At 41.2% G+C, this 17936-nt stretch overlaps 1 protein-coding gene across 3 annotated transcripts in view; it reads left to right on the forward strand.

The window, feature by feature from the left end:
• Positions 1-17936, forward strand: part of LOC111263587 (ubiquitin carboxyl-terminal hydrolase 31) — a 42730-nt gene that overhangs the window by 4853 nt on the left and 19941 nt on the right. For 2 of the 3 annotated variants that reach the window (XM_086969690.1, XM_022838769.2), the window contains 5 exons: positions 2865-3355; positions 11073-11222; positions 11714-11882; positions 16498-16787; positions 16948-17095. In XM_086969690.1, the coding sequence (XP_086825816.1) occupies positions 3090-3355; positions 11073-11222; positions 11714-11882; positions 16498-16787; positions 16948-17095 (1023 nt within the window). In that variant the 5' untranslated portion in view covers positions 2865-3089. Of the gene's footprint in view, positions 1-2864; positions 3356-10113; positions 10366-11072; positions 11223-11713; positions 11883-16497; positions 16788-16947; positions 17096-17936 lie in introns of those variants that run through there. The other variant, XM_022838772.2, reaches the window with a different exon arrangement.

Below are 17936 nucleotides of genomic sequence, written 5' to 3' on the forward strand. Positions count from 1 at the left end.
AAAAGATGGGTTCTTAGGACGCATCAAAGTGAATATTGTCGACTTTTAGTTCGGTCTGCGAAGAACTAGTACAACACGGGAAAGAACAATATATGAGAACGTAGGTAACGTTTCCTGCTTGACGAAAGCCGTACTTTTGTATGTAGCTACATACAAACGTATGTTACAGCGTCTTGTCAGATTTCGGTGCAGTTTAAGTGTCTAGTAAATGCACACTGAAATTTCAATAACTACATTTAGTCTATTTTCCACTGTCAAATACACAGCAGTATTTTTCACTTGCTGTGAGGCCTTAAGTCCCACTGCATCTACGTACGTACGCAGCTTTTGTCAAGCAGGAAACACTGTGCACGTCCTCGTGCATTCTTCCCCTATATTGAATTAACACTATTTTTTGCAAACTGAATTAGAAGTCTACGAAGTTTACTTTCATGCCTGTTAAGAATCCGTTCCCTTAATTCCTTTTCATGATGAGCGTAGACAGGCGACAGACGCAGACCTCGTGTTGTGGAGTACTTGTTCTAGTAATAACAGCTTTCATGAATAACTCAAAAAAGAGGAATGAAAAGCGATATATGGCAAATAAGTACAAATAGACAACTCTGTTTTTTCTTTTTTCCCGAAGGGGGGGGGGGAGGGCATTGCTAGAAACAAAACACAGGCAAAGACTTCTCAAAATAGAACGAACTGCTGATGTCCGTGCTAGCATTACTCTGTACCATGGCATAGCTTATGTGCCTAAGGACGAGCTGAAATTGTCACGATTTTCTCAACTGTCCGTCTAGTTGTCTAGAGAACTCTGTATTTTGCAGGTAGTTTATTGATCATTTTTATCAGTTTGATTATTGCGTAGTTGTATTATATTTGTTCAGGAGTGCATTCAGGACATGCGGGCTCGACAACCGTTGTGCTGAATATCGGACACTCCCAGACAATTACAATGAATAGTACCTGCTGCGAGCTAATAAGTTGCAGTTTCCTATTAGGCAAAAAGTACAGAAAGTTCGAGCGAAATGTACGGCGGAGATGTAAGAATACAGGTGGTACTAGGATCCCGTACAGGACATTTTGACCTCGAGATTGCACCCATATTTTTGTCGCTAAAGGTTTCGGTATATACGATTTGTATCTTTCAAGTCAATTAGATGTTTATATATTTTCAAGTTAGACATATTATCGAAAACGGTATTAATTGCCATTACTAGCTTTTTAGAAGCACCACATTCGTTAAACGACGGGCGTTGCATAACGATAGTGCAAATGTGGTCATTTCCGAACGACCATGAACCCGACCCAACTGAGCTGTAGGTTGGCGCTAAAATATCGGTGATTCTCATATTGTTATCGAGATTCGGTCGACGCTTCAGAGCAATACTATCTTTCTGTAGCTCTTGCGTTCTTATACATTGTCGTAGCCAAATAGTGATAGATTTCCAACTAAATTTGGCACAGCTGCACTAGAAAGCCGACGTTGCAACTCAATAAAGCCTTCCAGACAATAAGAATCATCAGCAGGAAGAGGAAGAATCAATGTATATGATGTTACCATGTGTAGAAACACATTGTGTTGTCTTGCGCAAAACACCCTGTCGCGACTACTAATATGGATGATAACCCGAGGGATAACCACGCTTGATAGGTTTGACCATTGGCAATTCAGTAGTCCATTCCTGTGATTGTTAGTTTGGTTTCCGAATGAAACTCAACAGAACTGTGTGTCCGTGCTCCTCAGTCTAATCGGTCCTTTCAGTATCAACTAACATCTTTATAGCGAACTGTGCACTTTGTCTTGCATGCATTTTTGGCTATCAGTAGAGGGATGACATACTATTTGTTTACGCGTAGAATACGACGTAGAATTAATCGAGGTGTCGTTAGCCACGGACCCATGGAAGATAAGAACGTTTTGTATTCGTGTCAATGTGTAAATACTTATTTGGCAAAGATGAATTATTGTATTCCTTGGGAGAGCACGGAGGAAAATGAAGCATTCTGTTTGTATGGTTGAGATGTACACATTATCAAAGGCCGCATGGGTATTGTGCCTCGAAGAGATGCATTGCTGGATAGAGCCGCTATCTGCATCGATGGGTAATTTTCGTTCCGAATCACATTTCATTCAGGTATAATGGGTTGTAAGCCACGGAAACTAGTTAGTTACAAGAGTTACGAAGCTTTAATGTGTCCAAATATGAATAGATAAATCACTGATCCACAGAGACATGTGATTTGTGGCTACGTATGATTGACGTCCAATTATAAGTTATTGAATACAAAGCACAACGTTGTTCATAATAATATATTTACCATATTCACACACACACACAATAACCAATTCTTAGGAAAGTGTGTTTTTATATAATATATACTATAATATCGACAGCTCATCGTTTCCAAAACTACTCAATGGTAACATCTAAGTGTTGACCAAAAGTTTGATTTGTAACTTTAGGAAAGATTGCACACATCTAGTAATTAACCCCGTAATATCTAAAGACTTACCTAAAAAAATGACACAGAGATTGCTGAATGAGACGGGAAGTGTATAGGTTCCGGGTGGTAAGCGTCTATTTCATGTGAGTTTATGAATGCTGAATTAGTATAGAAATAGATCTGCTTACAATAGCAACAAGGGCTACCAAGTCCATGACATGTGCTTGGAATATTGCAGACTCATGTGAACGAAAAAGAATCTAGTAAGTATTTGAGACTGTTCAGCAGTGCCGAGATTTACCACATTCAAAGCTACACTGACATTACTATATACAAACACACTAATCACGGTTGCGTCACTTAGTGCCAACTTGTACTGTTCCCTTTGACATTTATTCACTAATCACATCGGTTTTTGTTTATGTTTACAGGGCATTTTTGGCTGCAACTTGCGTAATTCGGAAGCTGTGCCGAGGTGGCGCTGACGGCAAAAGGTCTAGCTACACCAGCTGGGCCAAATGAAGCCACTGGTGCCGTCACAGCACCGAGCTGTGGCAAACAACTTCGAGTTGAAGGTGAAGTTAGTCTAACTTTAGAAATTTCTACGTCCACCGCCAAAGTGGAATTGCTATCGTCTCAATCATTTTTAGTAGGCCATGTCGCCTGCTGGAGGGGGCGTAGCGGTAGTCTGCCGGTCCACAGCGCCGGCAACCGCCTCTAGCGGCAGATCTGTCCCAGGAGGAAACGAGGATAACAATATTGGCCAAAACAGTGGTACGCACTTGGCAAACGAAGGTATTGTCTTACCCTCAACGACGATGCAAAGAAGATCGGCGAGTGAACGCGATCTTGTTGAGGGTCTTGTGCCCCGACGACGTCAGAGCCCGTCAAGGACTGATCGCGGCCTTTTCACCTTGCCTAGGTTAGTATAAACGTTTCACTAATTTGATCCTTCATCCTAGAGTACATTCTCCCTTTTGGACATTTTTCTGCTTGTGGTGTAGCTATTGGAATTTGTCTTAGATTCAACTCGCAGATCATTAGGCAAGTGAATAAATTGTGGGCTTCCGCTTTTCATTTAGAAACGTATGGGTAGCTTAACGAGTTCACCTGGTCAGTCGGTAGAGGAACTCATGCGCTGACATGCGGTTAATTTATCGTCCATAAAACAAACTAGTTTTCGAAGTGCTGTTTGCAAGAAGCTAAAACTTACGAACTTTCAACTGCTTCCGATTTAGGAAACTGTCTACAAATGAGGTTTCGTAATATTACTGAATCACAATTCTGGTTTCGAGCTGAGACTCCAAGCTGAGGGTAAATTCTGCATTTAGCTTCTGCTTTGACGCTTGTGCATTATTTTGATAGCCCTCTTGCGTGCCCTGTATGCCATAATAGTTACGGAGCCGCTAATCCCACTATTAAGTAATTAGCAAAAGAGTCTTATATGTCTGTTTTTGCCGTAGTGATACAAAATATTACCCGATTATATGCATCGACCTCGCTGTTGCAAGGCAAGTAATTGATCGACCTATTTGATTTTGTGGTTGGGAGAGGCTTTTGGCGACAACGATGGCCTATCAGTGCCGTCAATCGCCTTTTATGTAATCGAGATGGATTTTAACGTAGTGCTTACTAGCGCTACTGTAATAGCCAGGACCATTTATCCAATTTTTCTGTCGATTTCTACACCAACCATCTATATATCCAGCCATTTTCTAGCATAGCACAATGAGTAGTGCATAACGTCGGACGCTCAAAGCTACAAGAACAACCTTTCCCAAATCCGTCGGACAGATGGAAGTTGATGTAGTTTTGGTTCCTTGCAGTATTTGCAAACGAAGTTTCATGCTGTTATTATCGACTGTTTTATCTTAAGTTATAGGTCAAGCCGGATGCTTATTCTAAGAGTGATATTAATCGCAACGATTACGACTCGCAAACGGTAGTACGTTGTGTTTTGTCATAGATGATGGGAAGGGGGCAACTGTTTCGTCTACTATATATTATTTAATGTGAGCTGTTTAATATACTTCAAGTACTGCCCAAGCTTTGAGGCCGACCGCGTGTTTAAGTTAATAGACCAAAGCCCGATTTATTTCTTATTTGCTATTAGTTGGTCTTCTTCCACTGAAACTCAATCTCTCAATCAAACTCATCTCCGCATATAGACAACTTCCGACAAATATAACCGCAACGGTTCAGGTCAACAGGCAACCCAACGCATTAATCAATTGGGTGGATTCTTTTGGGCGGCATATTATTCGTACTCACGTCAGTGGCTCGTAAGTAGATGTTTATATCTTTATTGCCCTCAGCCAGAATTCGGCATCAGAAATTGGCACAGTTCGGAGAAAACTTGTAAAAGGTAATAATGCTTCTGTGTAGGTTCGCCTAAGGAGGTGATGAAACGAGTTAACGTATTTTGATGTAAACAGAGATGTAGGCTTAAAAGCCCAAAAAACTTCACGCGAGTCCCGACACTGTAGCAAGTCTTTATCGCAGCAACGTCAACTGTTCTCAAGTAGACATTGGGCTGGTCTCTCGAGACAACAGTTGCCCAAACGGGAACCCGGGTGGCTGTGGGTTACGCAGCGATCGCAAATGCGTTGAAATCATTCCGAAAATATCTGTCTGCGAACGTATACACAAAGGCATAAATCGAGCGTAATTGTGAGCGTGCATAAACGAACCTCGGCAAAAAGGATTTGCTTAGGAGTTTGCCGAGAGGAAATTAAATGGAAGGATCAGTATGAGAAGTGTGCATTAGGTAATAATACAGTTGACAGTTCTAGATGTATTTGGCATTAGAGTTTTCAACGGCCCCTTACGGATATTTAATCATCGTCCTATCCGCGTATTGGTCAGCAATCAAAAGACCGTTTAGCATTCTGACTAACAAAGACTATGGGCTAACGAACTGATCGCCCATTTTCACCTAAAACTCGACGGTTTACCTTCTGTCTAATGCGGCAAACAACGATAGAAGTAATATACGTAGTATTCATGCCAGCCAACAATCTTGAAATTGCTTGAATGAAGTTGAATGAACAATGAAATTGTTTATTGGACCGGGATTATAATTCTTAACATCATTTGCACAAGGTTACGCCATTGGTCAGACCTGCGTTCACTCATGCAAACTTCTGCGATAGAAAATATGTTCCAGGATTTTGTTGAGGCTAAGTTCCCAACGGCTCCCTATGGGATTGAGTTCAAAGCCAATTAGTACCTGCTCATGCGATTTGTACCAGAGATCCCGTACTCAAAATTGATTAACTGGTGGCTGTGCTCCGAACGTCAGTCTGTTGATTTACTTCGCCGTGTTGCAGTGCAAAATACGTTCGTTTCTGCAAAATGTTCCAGCACTTTGCCTTAGAGTATATTATAGCTTGCTCATACGATATTTGTGCAAAGTATTTTCTAGGAACCTTAAATACGATTACCCAGCAATGATTGGTCATAATCTGTCTGATATGCAGGCCTGTAAGAATTTAGTGTTTATCAAGGAATCTCCTCTTTTGTAAATAATTCAGCCATTGTGGCGACTACAAGCATCGTTTTGCTCATATGGATCAACGTGAAGCCGTCTATACGACTGACTAACTTAACTAATATTTCTGTAATAATGGTTCGATCATTATAATTGTGGTCTATTGTATGACTATAATAGTTTATATTATTGTAAAGTTATTATATTTATTTTGAATCGTTCGACCGTACGATCGGACGCTTCTTGCTTGCTTAGCGGTACCGTTTTAAATAATACTATAAATATAAAATGCATACAGTTAGTGCATATGGGTTCGGCGGAGGCATACTTGTTGGTTTACGACTAAATAGCGCGTTTTTTTGATTACCGTTGGCTGAAAAATGGCAGCGGAGTAGTTTGCAGGAGTCTTGTGAAAACTAGACTGTGCTATATATATATATATATATATATATATATATATATATATATATTACAGTGCCAGAATATTACGGCACGATATGCAGCGCTCTATTTTCTGCAGCTGACATGCTACCTGAGCACTAAATAACCTAATAGCGGCCGGTAACAGCACCAACTGTGGCGGTTGCCATAACATTTCCACTTCCAAGGTTATTCTACCTGCTTTAGGGCGCGATCCCAGAAGCACCGGTTCAGTGCTATCAAATATAGCGAAAAATATCGTACTTTTTGCGCACACCGCAGAACTTAGTCGGTAGATGGCGCCAGCGTCACGCTTCCATCGTCGTAGCTGAGTGGATTTTGTTGGCAAGATCTTTAATTTAAATTTGACAAAATATAGGCGATACGTGCCGAGGTTATTTGAAGTAGTGTGATGATGCAATGATAGCATACAACCCATTTAATAATTTCCTGCTCTATTAGATATATATATATATATATATATATATAGTCGTTTGACACACCATGGGTAACTATTGACCATAATATGCTTTGAGTGTTTTCAGCTTAACTTGAACGCATCAAGTTGTTTTGTGATTTTTTCTCCACCAATACACATGATTGATAAAGCTGTTAACAAAACTTTGTGCAGCTGCTGAAAGATCGTGAGGAGAGTAGGCTCTGACCGTTCCCTAACCGTTCAGGCGAATGTCGTGGAGTTATGTCATTCTCGTCCCCAAGTATTTGTCACGGTCTGCTTTGCGTTCTTGTTGGCTTGTCTTCTGCAATTCCCATTGGTAATCAGTCTGTCGAAAATGGAAGGTTTCGTTTGGTTCTGCATTTATGTGTATCTGTCATTTCCCTCCGCGAGACGCTGGCTTTCCCTTTCCATTGCCCCGTTTCTCTGTAATGATATTTCCTCTATTGCTGTGATCTCTTCAGTTGGGCAAAAGGTTGCCAACTTGGTAGAGACTATGGAACAGAAGCATCGGGACCTCTGTGATACAGAACAAGGGGCTTAGTTACACCGTTGTTCTGTAATTGCTTCGTTTTATGTAACTGTACCTCTACGTCCTCAAGGCTCCACGATGTCCAACACTTTTGATGGGTTTATGGCTTTAAATGTCTTGTTTACCTGAGAAGCTTGCCGGCCGTTATGTAGATCTTTCTGCCTGCCGCCTGTCTGCATGTTTTACTGTGCGCTAGTGAGCAAAGAGGAAGTAACATATTTATCCTTTGGACAACCCCGCCTCACTGTTTCCTCCTTTACACTACCCCAATCCCCATTTTTTTTTTCGTTCTGTACAGCTGTGCAACGTCGGCGCCACAGGAGGGTGACATATGGACTAAAGTGAGTGTAGTGCCATATAGCAGCTAGTCCTTGAAGAAAACCTTTTTGTTGTAGTTGTTTTCGACTTAATTTATTGAAAGAAAGGAAAAGACAATGATGAAGATGATCATGCTGCTGCTGGTGATGATGATGATGGCGTCTGCTGTTGTATTTTGTGAGTACGTCGAATCTAGGCACAAGATAAAGATTTGCGTTTTCATGACAAACAGTAAAATCTGTTAGTCCTTCATCATACTTGTGTTGACTGCATGTGTATTACGGGGAGGCGACATACGAATATGCAAATGCTCGAGCAGAAGAGAGACTCATATAGGGATTAGTGGGAAAAGAATTCAAGATCTCAAAGAAAGGTAAACAAAGACAATAAGAAACGGTAGGCCAGAAATTAAACAGCATTTCGAACATTAAATAACTAAAAAACGAAATTTACATGCATTTTTTTCCTATGAGGGCAAAAGGGAGAAGACAGAATGCCCATAAACGGAAAAAAATTACGCGTAACACGTGAATGTCGGAAGAAAATTGCGATGGTGGAAAGAATACGTGATCAATGAATGGTTTGCCAATTGATTGCCTTGCAAAACTGGACTATCTGTGAAGATGCAGAAGGATTAAGAACTTGGATAGCGTTGTTTGTTTTCTGGTGTGCAGCAGACTATGTTGGAGTAAGTTCATGCTGCTATGTGGTATCGGCTATGAATGAATTACGCAAATGTGTAACGCGCACGTAGAAAGGCGGCTCATGGGTGATACCAATTTTATGACAAGAATCTGGGCGAACATGTTTGTACGGTGGAGCAAGGACACTGACGATTCGTCTTAATCTGCGACTGCGGCAAAACGCGTAGAAGTGGCGTGCCATGTTTCTAGAAATAGAATGCTTATTCGACGAGACTCGACAGTTGAATTTATAGATTCTGAACACGATTTTTGCACTTGTATATTATAAGCTCAATACACAGGGTAGCAATTCTTTTTGCTATCGCAGTACTGTACATAAATAATTACCTGGAAAAACCGCCTCACGTATGATTATAATAGACGTAATGCATAGGCATATTTGAAGTGGCTAATTGTCTAACACACGTATTCTCCTGTTGACGATAGTCGTGAACACAAAAAGAAGGACCAAACTTTTCAGAGAAAAAGAAGTTTGTGCGGTTGCAGCAACGCCTGTAGATCATCGCGTTTTCTCAGATACCTACAATTGCCTATTAGATATCTCTAGGATTTTCTCCATAGCCATAGTTAGTAGCCATAGCTGTTGTCGTTGTTGTTGTTGTCGTTGTCGTTGTCAACATCATTCTGCGCGCCGATTTTCAAATGAGGAACTGGCGACTGCTTCAAATCAACGATTTGTTGAAAAGTAACTACCGTCACTTTTAAACACACGCGGATTGGGGTTGTGTGCTACAAAGGCAAAAACAAATGCACCCAAGTTGCACGAACACGTACATTCGACGCATAGTATCAGCTGTAGTAATCAGCAGGAAGGAGTGTTTGAAGGCAGCACCGAACGAAGTAACAGCGTACGTTAAAGAGAAGCGTGGGAACGTGACATAATCAATGACATACGTTTCCTATAATAGAACAACAGCAGGATCAGTTCTGCAAGCATTCATTATTCGATTCTATAGTTTATACATACGTACACTGACAAGAGACACGCTATGGTTTGTACAGCAGCTATGGAGTTGCGTATTTCCAATAGCCGCTGGTTAGCGTCCGATGTTGCGAGATTCATTTATAGCTTCCGGCATAGACAATGTATCTTTAGGATACTTCGCCACTGACAGCACCCACAAAGACCACAGCTGCAAATAATTATATATAATAGATAATCACTACCGCCAATAGAAGCTGGCCAATCGTAATCGAGTTCCCATAGTGCTTCCCTGTTGCCATATTTGTTGGAATTAGGGCACTCATTACAGAAACTGTTGGCAATGACGTGGAGATCGATGTAGTTGCGCGCTCGTCCCCACGGCGCCGCCTTTTCAAGCGCTTTCATTTCTATATGGCGAGCGCACAGCTCAGCGTTTGTTCCACGACTTGCTGTGCATAGTCTAGCAACCGATGTAATGGGGCGGTCGTTGTTGTTACTTTTGCTAGTTGAAGGCCCTCAAACCCATCTTTCGTAAACAGCACGAACATCGTGGGCTTGAGCCAGAACATAGAGTTTGTATGGCCGATAATGGTTAAAATAACGGATACAGACATGCAGGCGTCGACGTGATGTGTGAATGACCATTATCGCACTTTGCATTAACACAGGACAAAATATCAACTGGTTTGATGTCAAAGCCCACGACTGCTTGGGGCTGATGTTCCTTTCAAGACGAATTCCCACTAAGCGAGCATGGCACTTGTAGAGCGTTTGATCAAGTCTAGTGAGCGTTAAAGTGTGTCGTGGATTATGACGTGACGTGAGCTTGTTTTGCATAGACAAGAATACCCCAGTTGTCCACTCGAAATCATATGTCCATGGTGCAGCTACTTTGGCCTGTGTTATTGATTGACCGAGTCGGTACTGTGAATATAACCTGGATTGTTCACGTGTATCAATCAAAAACCTTATCAGTCCTACGGCAAATGCTTACTCTGGAGTTATCGCCTGAAGAAATAAGGCTTATTATGAATATTAGACAATGTTGACGTATCCCGTTATTTTTTTTAGGGAATTTGGGCTACTGTAAGTGTCAGACCTGTTTAGGTTTACAAAAACGTCGTTTCAAAAGTCAATAGTTTCATGCCTTCAGCTAGATTCATATATATATATATATATATATGTCAGCGTACATGTGGACGATATACTGTAATTAATTTTGTTTTAATTTCAAAGAAGGACGAACTTTAGGTTACGTCAGTTGAGCCTAGAGAAAACATCTGATTATAGAACGGAGTATAGAGATCACTTCTATTTTCACCGTTTGTTCGATAAACAATAGGTATAAAGCAGTCATGAATACAACATGGCGCTTGTATGATGGCGGCAGAAAACAATAATAATAATAATAATGATAAATCTACAATGACTTGAGCCAAAGCAAACAAAATCTTTAAGAACCAACGCGGTGCATAAAAATTTCAAGTTAACTAAGAAGTGTTCATTGTAAATGCGTGTCTACTGCAACTGGTCTGATTCATCGAAGTTTTGATAGTTAGCTAATCTTGATATTAGCGAAAACAGTCAAATCGTTCATAGCTTTGCAATCAACCTTCTAGTGACATAAAATTGAACTCTGAGCAAATACTGTCCAGTGAGAAATAAAGACTTACTTAAGTTTTGCATGACTGTTGTAATACGTCATCCCAAGGTCTTTGTCACTACAGTAATTGTAGCAGTGACAACACCCCGGGAAAACTTAATTATGAAGAACTCTTCCTATGATATTACAGGCTCCCTCTAAAAAAAAGCTGTCCTTCGTCGTCGACCGTGGGCTTCGTCGGGCGCCGAGATATAAAATATACGTCCCTCGAAAATACTTCGGATGCGACGCCACAACAGACGCCCACCTTAGGGCGTAGCTCGCGCAGTACTGAACGACGGTGTGTATCGTTAACGACGGATGAATGCCTTCTTAGTATCACGGTGAACGTTATGTTTTCTACCTGTCAAACTGGAGAAAATAAAAGTTATGTTTTGTTAAATAATCACATTGCGTCAGGTACATGCAATCGGTACGGATGTCGCTAGATGTGGTTTACAATGACCGAATGCGTTCATCTTGATTCTCAACTTTAGGTATTTTTGTTGCTATTGGCCACCTCCTAAATAGAACATAATAAGCCGTTGCTGTTGGCTATATGAGTTTTCTTCTCGAATGCCAGTTTAGAGAATAAATGCGAAAAAGTGTTTTTTTAAGGTAGAGCAACCATCGTTGACAACTTGTTACGCTGTTGATAATGTTTGAAGCTAACTCAAGCTCGCGTTAGCTTTACAACTGCAACATATTTAAGATTCAGCGTTGTCAGGCATGTACTTAGATGAGATATGGTAGGAAAAGAAGGTCTAATTTTTGTCTGTCACACAATTCTAGGTCAATTTTTAGTTCAATAGTGAGGTCGTTTTCTGTCAAGCGTCCTCCAGCAAAAAAGAACCTCAGTCTAAGCAATGGTGACCTCACCCGGCCCGCAGCAACTGGTCACCGGCCAACACGATTAACAGTCGGAGCACTGAGAAACGATGAAGCTTGCGACTATGACAAGGTAAGCGCTGAATGTAACTTTATTACTATTATTGCTATAAATTATTTTAGCTGTTTTTGTTTAATTCGTGTAGTAACGAAACGGAGAAATTTGCATTCGTTCGCAAACGTTTTTAAAGCTGTGTCTTGCATAAGGTTGATTGTTTGTGCTCCGAAATGCCATTCTCATGGTATCGTGTGTTTTTTTCACTAAGCTAAAAGTACATACACACGGTTCAACTACCACCCAAACTCATCTTAAATAATTGTGGCCGTATAGATAAGATTTAAACATACATTTATAGAGGTAAGGATTTTTTTGGATTAATCTATATTAATCCAGTGCTATTTTCTAAAGTCAGAATCAAATTTTCACCAGTCGTTTATGAGCTGTAGAATCGTCCCATGAAAACAGATATGCGTCAAAACAGTAATAGTCTATTACAAGCGATTATGATATAAGTGAGAGACGATTGTTCTAGCCGAAAAACCGTCATGGCATATACTTGTCGTGCACGCCTCGGGTCATAAATAGTTCGCTCTACTTTTGGGTGAGAACGCCCTTTTTACTAGAACATGTCATCGTTTAGACGAAGTACACAGTAGATTGTTTCCATGACCCAACAAGAAATAAATGCAATCTAGCCTGTTGTCCGAAATGCATATAAGCCATTATCATTCTCATTATTATCAGCGATAAAGCTGATGATTAAACTTTCATAAGTTTCATCCAACATAAAGAACAGCGTTTTATAGTTGAATCTGTGGCCCTTATTCTGCACTACTCTGATGGCGCGTCAGAGAAAATGGACGACTGTTAGTAGTACTAGACTAATCAATTATACAGGGGCATGGATTGAGCCTGTATTCATTTGTTCGATCGTCTGTTGTTGCTTGGTTCACGTTCGCGAATTGCTCAAAGCACCACTCTCCTTTCGAGCATTCTAACCGCTGCTGTTGTTGCTATAAAACAGTAATGTCAGCTTGGCGACCATAAAATAGTAACCCTTACTGCTAGCTATAGAGGCCGCCTCGCTACGCATTATCTCGGCCGTAGTAGCAAGCTCCGTCGCAGGAATCAAACGTCACGCAAAGCTGCTCGTTCCATTGTTCCCTATTGGCCGCCATCGAAATGATGTTGTATAGCAGAAGATGGGCTAGAGGGTGCAAACTGATGCATACAAGCAACAACAACAACAACAAAAGCGCTGTGTAATATAAACAATATAGAAAAACTCAATGAAGCTCACGGCTTGATCCGCCAGGAACGGACGGCACTTATATAAAGGTCAGTGTCGCACAGTTGTGTTACTATCGGCGACGGGACGGCTGAAACCATCTTTCATTTTAATAAGAATTTCCTCTGTTATAGCAATATCTACCCATCCTATAATAACAATTAGAACAGCAATGGGGCGGAGGAGTTGCTCTGACTAGGTGTTGTGTGTGTTATTCTCATAGATTTCCAGTCGGCGATCATGGGGTTTTTAGTTTCTTTTAAAATGCATCAAGTGGAAAAGTCGCGCCATCTGGGAAGATTTTGGAAGGATTCTAACGACGCAAACATTTTGGCAGTGTAAAAATACATATTTGGTCAATAACAGTACCATTATGTCATGCCAGGCAGCACCTGACTTGGCTTTTGTTTAAATGAATACTTGTGAATGCGAGAAAATAAAGTACCCGATAGATCAGAGTACACATTTTAGTGGTTGCTTTTTTTTTTTTTAGTTGTTATGCAAATGCGTCTTCTGTGTGTTTTTGTTTATTCGTAAAGTAAAACTTTGTGTGAGCGTGGTACTGAAAACATGGCCAGTCGGTATAATTGATTTCTGTGGCTGCGTGCCGTATACAGTATTGCCAAGTCACGTAACTACATTAAAATGATGGTACTGCTGAGATGGTCTGCAATTTTTCCTAGCGTGGCTCGAGCTTTCGTTCGGTTCCTTCAGGATTTGTTCAGGTGTTATAGAGTAGACGGAAGGTATCCGAAGGATGAGGTGTTCGTTTATCGCTAACGGAGTCAAATCAGTCTATAATATGTCAAATATGTCGTCAAGGACGTTACACTTTAAACGGATAGCACATTCAACAGGCTTTCCCCTATAGCCACATATTAAGTAAACCTTTCTTTCTTACGCCTATCTAGTTGCACCTATCTCGGACCTGGAAAATGGAATCGGTTGTGGGATTACAAGATCCACACGACATCGTAAGCTTTTCTCTCTTCGAAGATGACTTCAGCTTATTCGCTGCTGTCGAAGCGGCCATGTTAATTCTCAATGCGGAAATGTAACGAGTACTTGTAGACGTACTTCGGGTATATGTGTTTACTTGTTGCTGATCATTGGAGATCGATAGTGCTTTTCAGAATAAATGTTTAGACGTTGGCTACGATTGATTCTAAGCATGATGTGTCGTTAAACTATATGACAGCCCGCTGTAGCTTCTGCCCGATTAACTAATTACCTTCGGTAACTGCGAAGTTACGGTTATGAAAAAAAATGTATAATCGTTTATATCTCATGAGTTATCACGCATAGTAGAGTTGTATCATTTACTTTAAATGTGTATTATTGTACCATGGGCGTCTTCTTACAGTTTATAATTAGGTTCTAATATTCGCCAATAGGCACTTGAATTGCTTTGATTTTAGAGCTGGGCCATCGTACGGAACTATCAGAATCGAAGTGAACTAGTGGCTGTCAAGCTTTTGCTTCCTAGCACCTCAGATTCTCGTCACGGTGATCTCATTATGGCTGATACTGGATATGATATTAGCTACGACGCTTTGTGTCGTAATTAGCGCGTCACTCTGCAAGTGACAGCTGAACGGCTAGTGTCCGGTTTACTACGTGCGGTAGTTTTTGACACTGTAGTAGACAAAACAACAGCAGCATCAGTAAATAAAAGAAAAACATTACTCGATGCCAACATCACACGTACCTGATCATCGCGTGCACACATACACACACAGTGCAAACGCTGTGGACGCTTCGCAGTTGAGGCTAGGAGAGACAACAGCCAAGGCTGTGCTCGACTTCATCAAGATACCCATCACCTTAATCATCATTGACGTCAGCGTCATCCTTGGGAATAGCTTCAGTCGACAATCGAGTACGTCTTACGCCAGCTATGACAGCATGCATCCTGCGAGCCTTCGAGCCGTTGGAATAACAATGGCGCCCTCGTGCGGATTCTACGCGACGTTTTGCCCCTTTGAGGGCTGGCATTTTTGTCAGGTGCTCCTAGCTGGGCACTTGGGAGCAATCGACGAATATTACAGGCGCGATGAAACTATAGCGCTTTCACATGGAGCGTAGTAACGTTTTTTTTTTTTTGTTTACATCGATCGATCACAGTGAAGGGGAGTCGAGCACGAAGACTAAGTCGTTTTCGCTACCCATGATTGAGGTTAGCTAATCTAAACCGGGCCTGAAAAAGGCTAGTCAGCAATCGGCACACAATTGATGTAGAGCGTTTGTGCCCAATAGGACGTCGGGTCGAGGTCATAGTGCTGATGAAAACGAAGGGACTGTAGTACGAAAAGCGCGAATGGTTTAGAGAGAAAATAAAAGCATCCACAGTGGTTGTTAGTGCGCGTTGGCATGCGGATGGTAGCAGTCCCCAATGTTACCATTAGAAGTCAGATTCAAGCTGGTCCCGCCAGAAGCGAACTATATATGTAAGACACTAAAATATCTGTGTGTATAGACACGAACATAATTACGCAATGTGTGTAAGTGATAAAAGTACGACTGCCTTCTCTATATTAATCAATGGGAAGCTGTAGGTTGTACGTGAGCGTGCAGTGTCCTCACTATCGAGGCGTTCTAAGGATTAGGTGCTTGACAAATACGAACGAAGTTAGGGGCAATGTAAAGACAAGGCGCCATGAGGAAATTTCCGGGTGTCTACAACCGTGTATGTGTATGTAGCTGGCCTGGAAAGTAATGGAGCACCGCATGGGTACACAAAAAGTATCGTGGGAAGCCGACGAAGACCAGATTTAATAGCTCGGATTTTATTTGAAACAAACAAAAACGTTCTTCTTGTTTCACTCTACTCGCTCCAATTACCTACCGTTTTGATATATATATACATACATTTGAAGCACGCATAGTCAAGACGATAATGCATAATGATAGAGTCGTTGTACAACTGACACACAACATTCGATTAATAAAAAAAACACTGTTACTAGTGCTAAAATTCATTTCGTCACAAATAGGAGACTGATTTTACAAACGTCACTCGATCGTGCTTTGCCGGTTCTTAATCTACTGTGTAAATTTAAAACTTTTCTAAAATGTACATCTACTTGTTAAGTAATAATGACTGTTTTCTGGGTTGAAGTCTTTTGATGGGATGCTTTTCCTATCCAACAAACAAAGCAAATGAAGGAAAACACTTCAATTTCTGCTCACGCAATACTGGCATGTGTAGCTTGTTACCAGTAAAACCATGTGCCCTTGAAAATTCGCGGTGCCGTAATAAATTGTAATGATTGCATGAGCTAATAACACAGAAAAGCATTAATAGACTAAAACACAAAATATTGGTTTGGCATGTCTTCAAAAATATATGTTGCTATCGAGTAGTTGTCACCTTCGTGCGCGTACAACCTTGCGATTTAGGCGGTAGATGATGCGGGCGACGATGGAAGCGGAATGGCATTTGTCGTCGGAGGCATAGCTGGTATACGGAACCATGGGAACACCTGTTATCTAAACGCCATCGTACAGTGTCTGTCAAACACGGACGCGTTCGCCGAGTATCTCGTCCTTAATCGCTATCAGGTAGATCTGAGCTACGCTCGAAAAAACAACCGTAAAAAGTACGGCACTCGAGGCGAAGTCACCGAACAGCTTGCCCTACTTATTAAGAGCCTATGGAGCAGTACGATGTATCCGGAAATCAGTGCCAGGTGAGTGCGGTAGAATTGGAGAGTATTTATTCAGTGCGTGCATAGATACGCATGTGTCTACATGCGCGCGTTGTGCGCTTAGATACCTAAAAGAAACGATGCATTATGTAAGGGCAGGGTAATTTTACTATCCAATATTGACGATATTTTGTTTACATAGGTTGAAAAGTGTTGTAGGTAAGTATGGGCCGCAGTACGCCGGTTCCGAGCAACACGATGCGCAGGAGTTTCTGATCTGGTTATTGGACAAAGTGCACGAAGACCTCAATCGGGCCAATAAAACAAAATACAAAAAGGTAGACAGTAAGGTAAGTTTTGCAGTGGCTTTAGATTTTCACCATTGACCAAAAATTGATTATTCAATTTTAGCTTGGTAGCAGTCATACTTGGTAATTCGTTCGAAGGAACTAAGGGCAACTACTTACTACTTGAAGGAAAATAGAAAAGGCAAATGACAGCTTAATTTTCACAAGGGGTGGGTCTTTTGCGATTTTCAAAATATATTTGAAACTGCGGACTAACTCTTCCAATTCGTTCTGCTCTCGTATATAATTATCGTATGGACATAATTATTGGTTATTACCCTCATGCCGTTGTTTTATCGAACCAGCTACTGCCTGCATTGAAAACTCCCGTGCATCCGTCATTTAAATGAAGTCATTTAAAAGACAGATCGGCTGTTCGCGGAAGAATAGTTACTTCGGTCATAGCGACGCGATTCCTCTAAATTTGTCACGACCGTTTTACTACGATGATTTTTGTACTCGTAGCGTCTATTTTTGAAAGCGAGATGGTTTGTGATTTTGATTCTACGATGGGAAGACGTACGAGCCGTCAAAACCGTTCCCAAATGTATTATTCTGCACTGATATTTGGATTCTATGTAAATGCTGTAGGTGTGAATAGGGCCTGCGTGTCATCGCCAACGACATAGTGCTCGGTGCAGTTGTGAGGAACTATTTGTCTGAAATGATTACCCGCTCATTCATTTCTGACAAATAGCACGCACGTTCAAAGGAGTTCCCTCTCTACTCCCTATTCGGTTATGCAGTCATTTTCTGCAGTTTCAATTAGCATTTTCTTCTCATTGTTTCGATGACATGGTAGTGGTGGCTTTCGCACCATGTTACGTTGATCAGTATGGCAGAG

The sequence above is a fragment of the Varroa jacobsoni genome, unplaced genomic scaffold (assembly GCF_002532875.2).
Source record: "Varroa jacobsoni isolate VJ856 unplaced genomic scaffold, vjacob_1.0 scaffold_774, whole genome shotgun sequence".
In the NCBI taxonomy this organism is placed as follows: Eukaryota; Metazoa; Arthropoda; class Arachnida; order Mesostigmata; family Varroidae; genus Varroa; species Varroa jacobsoni.